We start from the raw sequence: 12,252 nt of genomic DNA, 5'->3' as shown, positions 1-12,252 counted from the left end.
GAAGAATTAGTTTATTATGTTGTGGTCTTTCCTCTTAAACCTTCTACAAATAAGAAACAGTAACACTTTATTTTTCTTCGATTTACCTACCATAACCAAGGCACATTATTGAGATATTCTTCAATATCTTGTTTTTGTCATCTTATGCCTTTTAATGAAGATAGGAACATTGACAGGGAAATAGATTTGAACAAAGAAGTTTCGTAAAGAGTGCGAATGCTAGTGTGATGTAAAATTACGCATGCTAGAAATTTTCATAAAAGTGACCCGAAAAATGCCACTAACTCGGTAACCCGTGGCCTGATTTTCTATTCTCATTACATTACAAGTATGGTGCTATTGTGCGCCATTTTTGCTGCATTTAATTACAGACAAACAAACAAACAATCTCAGAGTTTTAGTAGTATATAGATAGAATGCAGAATTACTAAACAAGTGGTCCCCTGGTGGGACAGTGGTAAGTCTACAGATTTATAACACTAAACTTAAGGGTTCAGTTCCCCTCGGTGGACACAGCAGATAGCCTGATGTGGCTTTGCTATGAAAAACACACCCACACATATATATTAAACAGGTGATAATAAATACTATGCTAACTCAAAAGTGGTTAAACAAAGAATCTAAGAAAAAATGGCTGATGGAAGGCAGTTATCTTTCTAGTGCCTAAAAGCAAAACAGGTAAAAAGAAAGAAGGAAGATTTGAAAAATTAAAAGGATGCTGTATTCAAGTTCTTTCAATGTGACATAAAAAATGAAGAGACTACCATTAGAATGAGTGAAGGAATTACTGCTGCTAAAGAAAAGATCAATGCAACAACTTCTTGTTGTGCTGTCTTAGAAAGTGAAGGAACTGTAGCTTCTCAATACAAACAATTGTAAAGATGAAGCTCATTACATGTATATTTAATTTGGGTGAATGAACTATGTGGCCAGAAATTGAATCAAAGGTTCAACAGTTTTTGGTTGAAATAAGTATATTACAGGTGTAGGCAATTAACTTTCTCAAAGATGAGAAGTTAAGGAAATTCATAAAAAGTTATTTACCAAATGACTGTCAATGTAAAAGTGCCAAATTGATGGGTCCAATATTCAGTTATGTGCAGGGTTTTATTGCACAAAGGTTTGGAAAATTTGTCACCAGTTTTAAATTAAGTTAGTATTAAAAGTCATCAGATCACTTGAAGGTATTTCAACAGTGGAAATATTTAGAATCTTGACTGAAAATGAATGAACCAATTGATGTGGAAAACCAACATCAGTGTAAATAAGAGACAAAGCATTGGCTTAGTACCTTGATAAGAATTCTTGGAACTCAAAACATTGTTTTATGTAGAATTTACGAGATTTAATAAATTGTCTCTTTATAAATATCTTTAGTTAGGTCTCATTTAGAATACTGTGTGGAGTTTTGGTCTCTTTATGTAACAAAGGATATTGTATTATTGGAAATGGTTCAGAAGGAGGGCTACTAGGATAATTCTGGGTATAGAAAGATTATTGTGTGAGGATAGGTTAAGATCTCTTAATTTATTTCTTGAAAATCAAAAGGTAAAATGTAATCTTTTTGATGTATACAAGGCTATCTGGGAGATTAATGGGAAAAGGCCTCTGATTTTTTGTGCTATATTCTGAAGATAAATGGACAAGAAGACACAAGATTAAGATTTGAAAAAAAAGACTAGGCTCCAGTTAAGAATTTTGTTTTTCTAATTGGGTGAGTATTTTATAGAATGAGTTTCTGTCAGTTGTCATGGAGACCAGCACTTTACAAAGTTTAAAAGGGAATCAATAAAATCATGAATTATGAATGGTGGGTTTAAGTTTTTACTTTTTCTCAAGAGTGGGTTTGTAAAGACAACCTTCAACAACCAAATGTTTTCATATTGTCCATATAATATGTTAGCATAAGTAATTAATAGATTGAATGCTGAGAATCTTATTTTAATAAAGAGCCATAACTCCAGAAAATAAGTAAGAAGCTAATACAGTTTGAAACAGATATTACTACAAAAATATATAAAACACAAAAATGAGTAATAATTACAGGTAACCATAGAGAGTTAGAATATATATAATTTTTATGGAACTGGATTGTTAAGAATTGTTTACCTGAAAAATTACCTTTTAGTAACTGTTTCTGTGTCGGAGGAGTTAAGTGACAATAGGTTTAGTCTGTGTTCTAATGCTTTTCTAGAATTTTGTTTTTCCTAGTCATTGGACATCTACTTTAAACATTCATAAGAAATAATTTATCATACAATCAACATTTGTTATATACTCAGTTGAACAGGACTTGTATTAAGCATTAAATCATTTTACCATCTATACAGAAAATATAAAACATTGAAACAAATATTTTTGGTTCTTCACAACCAAGTAACTTGAGGTCTTCATTAGCAGAACACTCATCACTGACTGATTATCAAATTTTATTGCTAGCTGTGAGAGGATGCTGCTGATTTACTAAAGGATTTAGATCATTTGGTGAGTTGGCCAAATAAATGGCAAATGGGTTTTAATTATGATAAATGCAAGATAATGGCCACATTTGGAATACTGTGCTCAGTCTCGGGCTCCTTACCATAGGAAAGACATTGCGTTGTTGAAAAGGGTTCAGAGAATGGTTACTAGAATGATGCCTGGGATGGAGGGGTTGTCATATGAGGAGAGGTTGAAATTTCTCAAATTGTTTTCTCTTGAAAAAAGAAGAGTTAGGGGGGATATGATTGAGGTGTTGGAGATTGTAAAGGGAATTGATAGTGTTGGTACATCATCTTTTTTCATATTTAACAGTGAGAACAGTAGGACTAGGGGATACAAATATAAATTTTGGCAGGGTAGGAGTCATCTTTAGCTAGGACAGTTTTATTTTTCTAACAGGGTAGTTTGCCTTTGGAATGGGTTACTTTTGGATGTTTAAGTGAGTTTAAGATAAAGCTTGATAAGCATATGAATGATAAGTGCTGGTTTTAAGGTTTAAAAAAAATTATTTATTAATAGTTTTAGTTTAGTTTAGAGGATGGAACAGCCAAAATGGACCAATATGTCCCAAAACGTTATGTTAAATTGACTGGTATCACCTGAAAAATTTGGGATCATCTCAAGTTAAAACGATTGCTAGACTTCCTAGAATCTTGTAGAATTGAGCAACCAAGTTAAATCAAGATAACTCTCCCTTAAATATTTGGTACATGTGTAAATGTTTTACTAATCATCAATTGATTAGTTCTGTTTGTGATTTTGTATCCTATGTGATTGTATAAATTATTAACTGGAGAATGTTCCACTGAAAACACATTTTTTAGTAATGTGGATATGTCTTTACATGTTGCTGTTACTCTTAAAAGATGTGAATCTTTCATTTAACATAGTTACATATGTTGGTACATAGCCCAGTCCTGTATGAAACTATTTTGTTTTGTAACTACAAAAGCTTTAGTTATTATGACATAGTTAAGTTGTATGTTTTATATGCATTCCTTTAGGATATTCGTTTTCTTTGTTTCTTTTAAGTGTTGGCAGTACATGCTTGAGTAAATTTCTATATTTTTAACTGGTTAAGCACCTCCTCTACATTTTGATTTTTTTTACTCTCCTGAAGGAAAACTAGGTTTGCATAAGATTAAACTGTTTACATCAAGTCTTATAATTTTGGTGTGTTTCTCATATAGAAAATTCCTATTAAGAGGGATTAAACTTTGTCTAACTGTTTGATGCTTAGTTGATTATATGAGTGCAGTTTACATCAGACTAAAATTGCAACATTGAAATAAAATAAGTATAGAAAATAAATTTGCAGTAATTTCTCCTCATGTAAAAAAACAAAAAAAAATGGAAGAATAAACTTTAGAGTTGAAATTTATTCAGTGAGTTTTATTTTTAAATTTCATACCTAAAATTGTTTAAAAATCAATTTTGATTTTGGGTCACATTCAGCATGTTCCTCGCGAAATCATTAGTGTTTGAGAATTTCCTGATTTTTTGAATTTTATTTCTGAGAATAATATTGTATTTTTTCCCTCTAGGAGAATTGTCATAACAGTTTAAAACAAATTAGTGCTAATTTGTTCTTGCTACTTTCATAAAAGTGAAGTTTTATTCATTTTTTGCCAGTCATTTTTGTAATTTTCTATCCTCATGGTGTGATGTGAATATCTATAGTCACAGGCTGATAATCTAAGAACATCATAAAAGTTCTTTTTCTGTTTGTTTCAACCTTTATTTGGCCTAAGTAACTACTTGGATAGGCTAAGAAAATCACAAAGAATAAAAAAAAACAAATATATAAATGAACATAGAATAAGTCTAAAACTTTTTACATATGTTAAAAGAAACCTTCTGATTAACAATTTAAAAGCAAGTTGGCCTACTTATAATGTTTTGCATGGTAAAAAGTTATTCTTATTGCAAACCAGTTATTGTAAACCTGGCAAAACTCATGCTTTTTTTTTCAAATCAAAACAAAAAGATAATTTATAGTTTCATAAAATAAAAACTTTATATGAAAGTATTAAAAGAATTTTGTTATGGCAAAAAATCGGTAATTAAAATTTACAATAATATTGAGCATTTTTGTTTCTCAAAAATGTATCAAGTTAAATCTCTTCAAAATTTTAAAAATGTAAATTTGTACAAATATCACTTATGAAATTAGAATATTTTATTTACTGAAACTACAATATCTTTAGAAATTAATTCTAAGGTTTCAGATTATTGTGATCCTGTATTCTTTTTTTGGCAACGCAGCTTAGGTGCTTTGAAATGAAGCACTCATGTCTCAAAAATATAAAATATGCTTATTTTAAATTATCTGTACTTCTACAACAAAGTGTGAATTTAACATAATCACTAGATGTTATTGAACATCTGTATTAGTAATTAGAAATTTGTAATACCTAATAATAAAAAACAGTACATGGACCCATTGAACATCAACAATAGGTTGTGTATCAACACTAGTGAAGATGAGAATATATTAATGGAGAAAATTTAGTTAAAAATTACTTAACATTTATTGTGATCAAACAAGATTGACAAAAATTTAAAACATGGCAGAATTGGAAAAGGTAGATGCAGTTTTGAGATTACATACATAAGAAGTTTTTGTCAGTTTAAATTGATTTTTTTAACTTGTATTATTTTACAAATGTTAGTTTTTTTGTAAGTGATGTATAAAACATAAAATTAGCTTTAAAAGCTTCAAAATTGATTAATTCATGAACCTTTTAAAACAATTTAGGGATTACAAATAAAATTTATTACTGATGTGTTGATATTAAGACTTGAAAAATTTAAATTACACAAAATCTAATGATATTAGTTAATTAATTTCACAATTTTTTATGATTTGTCTACTAGAGTTGAGGCATTTAATACATATCTATGTTTTTGATATTAAAAAATTTTGTTAAAAATGTAAGCGAAATATCATGGAAGTTTATAAATTACTACATGTAAAATGTTGATGCTCTACATTTACTTTGTAAATGCAAACAAAAGTGTATAGAATAAAAATATTAGCTGAAGTAATGTGTTGAGAAATGCCAATTTTCTTATATACTTTTACGGCATGTATTGTGTAAAGCCAAATTTTATGTTGTTTTAAAATTGTTCTTCCATCTACAAAGACATAGTTGCTGAAACATTGTTTTTATTATCATTAAATTTTTTCATAAAAGGTATTTAATATTATTGATATATCCCTGTTTTGTTTGGAAACAATATGTATTGCAGTACTATTTTGGTGGATTAATATATTGAACTGCCATATTTTTCAACATTTTCATTGCATTAATTCCTGATACATGCCTACGACAAAGTATGATACCCAGAGTTCTTTGTATATGGAAAGAAACAATACAGAAGTTAGCTTAGATTCTTGCCCACAATATCTTGTGATACTTATCAGGATGCAGCCCTTGGTATAATATTATATTGCAATACAAAAATTTTGATGATACCTGTCTATTTTCAACAGTGTATTGTAACAGTGTTTAAAGTAACTGAAACTCCATGCATACATTTTGTAACAATTAAAATATTATATATTAAAATGAAACCTTTTTTGTACTTTAGAAGTGTGGAGCTAACTGTGTGAAATTCCAGAAATCAGACCTGAATAGTCGATTTAACAAAGCAGCTCTTGACAGACCTTACACAAGCCACCATTCCTGGGGGAATACATATGGACAACACAGAGCTCACTTAGAATTCAGTGAGAGCCAGTTCAAAGAATTAAAAAAACATGCAGAAAGGCATGAAATAATCTTTTCTGCTTCTGGGATGGACATGGTTAGTTTACAGTCTGGTGGTTGAAGGTATTAACATTCAAAACCTGATCTAGTAATTAAGGAATGAATGGTCCATTTTTGGTAGGCAGACAGTTTAGTGTATTTTAAACTTTGTGTTGAAGTCAAGTTAGAAGTTTTGTTGACAGTTTAAAATATGAAATATTGGTTTTGCGTGTAATGGATGATGGAATTGTAAACGTTTAGTTATTTTTGACAAAAAGAGCTTTCCCTTCCCTGTTTATTACTGTTCCTAGCCTTCCTGTTTCATGCTGCAAAATAGTTATAAAAGGAAATTACTCTATCACAGGTGGCGGTTTTCCCATTATGTGTAATAAATGGCATTTTTAAACAGTATTATATTACCACAAACTCGTACATAATTTCCATGACTTTAAAGACAAGATGTGAGAAAAAAAGCTATAAATTTGTTTGATACTTTTTAAGAAGCTTTCACTAAAGATCTAAAACTGTGCTAAAGATGGGCTTTCCAAAGAAAATAACATAATGTGAAAATGTACTGCAAGACAATAAATCACAGAAAAGGAAGAGATCCTGGTGCTACTTGTATTAAATAGGTCAGCAGGGATTTTAAGAAATGTGATAAAAGAGTAATTATGTTGTTTTCAGACTAATACGTATTAGTTACTCAATTCCTTAAAGAATCTATTACATTTGTATAGATACTATGATTAAATCAACTATTACTAAAATAATTGACTAATCAAAATTAGTTTCCAATTATTAGTGCCTTTGTTTATTTCAACAATTTACTATTCAAAATTATGATTATATCCATTGTCATGAAAATAATCATTATTCTAATTTTGATTATTCCAACTACTGAAGTATTCAAAATATTGCTATTATGCTTGCTTGTTCTTAAGCACAAAGCTACATAATGAGCTCTATGTGCCCTGCCCAATCTTAGCCTTAAAAGTTTTTCATTTCAAGTTAGTTCGTCTTTAGTGATTTGAGAGTCTCAGGTTCAACCCTCATTGGCACCAGACTTGTCCACTTGTCTATGTTATGACAAAACTGGTAAAATTAGCTGCTACTGTACCAATCTTGAACTTTCAACTGCTGACTAGAGGGAAAGCAACTGGTTGGCAACATGCCAGAAACTTTTTTAGTTTTTCTTTCTTTTTAAACTGCTAATTAGAGGAAAGACAACTGGCTAGTAGTAATTGCCACTAGCTTTTTTTATTGCTTGCATGCACCATGGTTTGAGGAATACTGTACTACTTGATGAATTTAATATTTGATACAAATATTTTAGACCTCTTACAATACGATATCTTACATCCTCTCGCAAAATGCTTTTATCGACTTAACTGTCCGTTATCAGTACACATTTTTGCTCGCCACTATCCTTGATGCTTCCACTTACTCTCACATATGTTAACTTGAGACATCTGCATACTAACTATTATAACTAGTGCCCTCTCTAATGTTGCAGCCCTTAATCACTTCTCAGTTGGCAGTCTTACAGTTCAGTTGTGTTTTCAGACTGATTTTCTTGGTTAATTGCCAATGTTTATAGTTTAAATTTTTGGCTGTGTATTTTATTTTATCAGCTGTAATATTTTTTTGAAATTTTTTCAGTTTTGAGACTTCTTTTTTTTTTCCTATCAACTCCATTCATCATATATGTGCAATTCAACATGGCTTCTACCTTGGTGGCTGTAACTACTACAGCTGATTTGTGTGCCACTTCAAAGGCATCTGAGCATGTTATTCAAAATCATATATGTGTGTGTGTATAATTACACATACACACAATTTGTTGTAGTTCTAATTCATGAAAAAGTTACTGAGATGCGTGGATGCAGAACATGTCAGTCAGTAACATTGCTTTTAGGGTCAAGATCAAAATAGAAATTTATAATAAGAGTCTGGTAGTCTGTTAGTGAGTTTCAGTTTTGAAAAAGCAGTTTCATTTTATTACAAAACATAAAATTCAGTAATAACAGTTTTAGTACATTCCAAAAAAGTGTATCCTTTTCTTACATTTTAAGGCAAAGCATACAATAAATAAGAATGTTAATAAAAATAAGAGCTATGTGAACTTCTCATTTTAATGTTTGTAAAGGAACAAATCTTGTTTTAGTTTCAATTTTTCTTAACTTTTCTAAAATATTTTGTAAAATTGTAGATGAAATGAATAGATAGATTTAGGTCATCCTGTGTTTCATAATTATTATTAGTGATGAATTTTGTCAAAATTATTCCAACAGTGACTGTTCATATCGCACATTTGTTTTTATTTTCCTATTAGGTGTGTGCATTGAAATGACCAAGTATTTTAATGCATGATATAATGTAAATAACATATACAAGATATAACTTTATATCATTATGAATCACATAGCATAATTTCATTTAAAGTTTTGTATGTTAATGTATTTCCTACCATAAAGTGCTTTGTAAATTTGCTGATATTTGTATTTTCTAATGCTCAGGTAACTTGTTCCAGTGGCATTCAATTCCATAAATATTATTAGTTTGTTTCAACAAATTTCATGCTAACTTTATTTTCTGTTGATACATTTACAAAGACTGTTGAAGGCTCTTCTAGACATTGATATGTATGAAATGTTATAAACATTTTTTGATGGAACTTTATGAAAGATAAATAAAATATTTTTTATGATTGTATACATAAGTAAGTGTCCTATCATCTATTCCTACATTAATTGTTATAATTTTGCATTGTGTACCTTTTTTGATTAAATTTGTTTATTTCAAAGAAGTTGAAAATAATATTGCATAGATTATGGACATATTTTTAAGGATTACGTAGCTGTTTATATATTCAACTCATGCCCAAAATAACATGTCCACAACTTTTGTAAAATGCTGGTATTATTGCTTGAGCTTAGATCAGTAAAGCCAATAATTCACAACAGAAGGATTCATACTGTAGAGAAAACAGTGCATTTTAAATATAACAGTTCAGGATGCTGTTTTTGATATAGTGACTACAGTGGATAAGGTTTTAAAGATAAGGCATTTCATATGATCAAAGCCAGCCTTAAGGCAAAGCAAGCAAGTCAGCTACTTAGGGTCACTCACTAGGTGAGACTTGCATAGTTATTGGTATGAGTAATTCTTAAAGATGAAGCTGCAAAACCTGTACATTTGACGTATTAATGAACATGCCATATCATTCTGTTTTAAGAGTTTCCAGCATATCTTTTTATTGCCAAATACTGTAAGGGGCCTGCACTTTTTATCTTGCCTACAGATCTGCAGGAGCTAAGGCTGGCATTGCATGTGATTCATATTTCTTGTATCATTTGGGTAGTTGATTATAACTGATAAAATTGCAGTTTTATTTTTCATTTACTTCCAAAAGAAGCTGATAGTAAAATCTTTTATATATCTGAAGAATGAATATTATGTTGTATTCCATGCTACTTGTTTGTATGTGTATTTAGTAAATAACATTTTTTAATTAACAAATTCTTGTGTTTTTAAATTTGATATATTTTCACATTTATTATTATTATTATATTTTTCAGGTTTCATTGAGGTTCTTGAACCAGTTAGGTGTTCCATTCTTTAAAATAGGTTCTGGTGATGCAAATAACTATTCTTTGATACAGGATGTTGCAAGATTTGGAAAACCTTTAATTGTATCCACAGGCATGCAATCCATAGACACAGTGCAGAAAGTATATTATTTGTTAAAACAGTTCAACATTAAACTTGGTTTTCTACACTGTGTTAGTGCTTACCCAGCTCCTCCTTCTGATATAAATCTTCGGGTTATCCAGGTGATATAATTTAGTCTGTTTTGAAACATTAATAGTGTTATCTCACTTAATTTAAACATCTTTATTGAAATAAATTGCCTTAGCTTTTTTAGATCACATATCAGTCATTAATTTTGTGGTTTATTGAAAATAGAAATGTACTCTTTAAGTGTTTGACATTCTGTGGTAAGTAGTACCATATTGACAAGGCATTCCTAGGGGAATTTCTGTAGACTTTGACAAAATGAGTTTTAAATGCTCTAAAGAAAACACTTTACTTACAAATAGAAACAAAACAGGTGATGTTCCTTAACTATGACCAGCTTTTCTATAATTCTGAGGCAATATCATACCTCTGCACACAGTTTAGCTAGCTTCCTTGTGTGTCTGCCAAATCGATTTACATGCCACTAGCCTTGAGACAATTCCCACCTACTTTCAAGTCAATTAAAACAAGTTGGCCAATTTACAAAAAAATTGTGCCAGCTAGACTTGAAGTTTGATTTCATAAAAGGTATTCATCAAAGTTAGTGGAACTAATGTCAAAAATAAAAATAATCAAAATTATCAGTGATTAAAAGCTCTAGTAAGAGATATTGGGAGGTACCCTACAAGGCATAAACATCAATTGTACCCAATGAGAAATCTCAAAATAGAGGAAATATCAACAAACTAATTACATAGGCCTGCAAATTTAAACTTCATAAAAGTTGTTTTGGTTTTAATAACAGGTTTTCCATAATTCAGATACACAGATTTCAAAAAAATATTAATTTTTTTCTATCATGTAAAGATTTTTTTTACAAACCGAGAGGAAAAAAAAAATTCTTACTTGGATCAAATTAGTATTTCGTTTACCACAATGAACATTTCTTACTATTATGTTAAGAAAAATGCAAACAAACTAAAAAAAAGGGAAGCATTGATGTCAATTGAATATGCATCCTCATTCATCCTGATTTTTTTGGTGAAATCTACGTCTTATAGTCTCAAAACTACATGTTGTGGTCTTTCTTTTATGTATTGCGTCTGGAGCATCTCGTTTCAATGACCAGCTGTCATCAGCAATCTTCCACCTTCCCCTGATACCTCCTCACCATTTTCCTGATGTCTTGATGAAACCTTTCCCCTTGTTCTTCACAGATGGCACCGAGAGTTTCAGGGTCAATATGTGAGTGTAAGAAATGAACTTTCAAGCTCATATTACAACCCAACCTTTTGAATTTATTGAGCATGTTATTGACAATATTTTCGTAACTTGTGCCCTTGTTGTTTCCTAAAAAATTGTCAATAACATCTTTAAATGCAATCCATGCTTCTTTTTTCAACTTTCCTCATTGTCCTTTCGAACTGTTCATTTTAAGTCAATTTCCTGATCAAAAATCCCTTCTTTAGGTTTCACTTCTGAAAGAGCTAAGGATTGCCAACGTAGATACTTGAAACAGTCGCGATCTTTGTCCAAGGCCTTTACAAACTGCTTCATCAAGCCCAGTTTTATGTGAAGTGGAGGCTATAGGACTTTCTTTGTGTTAACCAAACTTTCATGTTCAATGTTTTTCTATCCTGGTATCAGGCTGACTCTATGTGGCCATTGCTTCTTTATCCAGTGCTGATTTCATGCTCTGTTGTCCCATTCACTCAAAAAACATGGAAACTTTGTATAATGGGATTGTTGATCCAACAACATAAAATGACTTTTGTTTCCACAAAGTAGCTAACCATGTTATTTGTATTTTACCTTATTAAGAAGAAGTTTGAGATTTTTTGTATGTTTTCTTCAAATAAACTGAATGAGCAATATGAACAGATAGATACATATTTGTTACCATTGTGAAGGAGAACACTTTTAGTCTTCTTTTGGAGGAATCAATGAACAATTGCCACTCACTTGGTTCATAGACTACAGCTCCTAGTATTGGTATTAATTCAGCAATATTGTTGCAATAAACCAGTGAACCTTCTTGTGAAAAGTATGATAAAACTCTTTCTCATGATTTCTGTACCAGTAAAATGTCCCTGGAGAAAGTAAGTTCTTAGCCTGAAGTCTGGACCTCAAAATCAATGAAGAATCCTTTGGAAGGCCCAAATCTCTCACCAAATCATTAAGTTCACCTTGTGTGAAAAGTTGTGGTTCACCAGACATTTCAGGTTGAAACAATCCTTATCATCATTTCTATTGACATAAGATGAAACAGTATCAAGAGTCT

The 12,252-nt window shown here is 30.5% G+C and overlaps 1 protein-coding gene across 24 annotated transcripts in view; it reads left to right on the top strand.

Moving 5' to 3' along the window:
* LOC106468194 (sialic acid synthase-like) overlaps window positions 1–12,252 on the top strand; it is a 40,413-nt gene that overhangs the window by 13,338 nt on the left and 14,823 nt on the right. For 23 of the 24 annotated variants that reach the window (XR_002612581.1, XR_002612576.1, XR_002612582.1 and 20 more), the window contains 2 exons: window positions 6,076–6,291; window positions 9,812–10,066. Coding sequence is in view for 16 of the 24 variants with exons in the window: in XM_022396512.1 (XP_022252220.1) it covers window positions 6,076–6,291; window positions 9,812–10,066 (471 nt within the window). In the remaining 8 variants the exon portion in view is untranslated. The remainder of the gene's footprint in view (window positions 1–6,075; window positions 6,292–9,811; window positions 10,067–12,252) is intronic. The other variant, XM_022396527.1, reaches the window with a different exon arrangement.

Source organism: Limulus polyphemus, unplaced genomic scaffold, assembly GCF_000517525.1.
Source record: "Limulus polyphemus unplaced genomic scaffold, Limulus_polyphemus-2.1.2 Scaffold2910, whole genome shotgun sequence".
NCBI lineage: Eukaryota > Metazoa > Arthropoda > Merostomata > Xiphosura > Limulidae > Limulus > Limulus polyphemus.
Note: the sequence above shows the minus strand (reverse complement) of the source record. Positions and strands in the feature narration are given on the sequence as shown.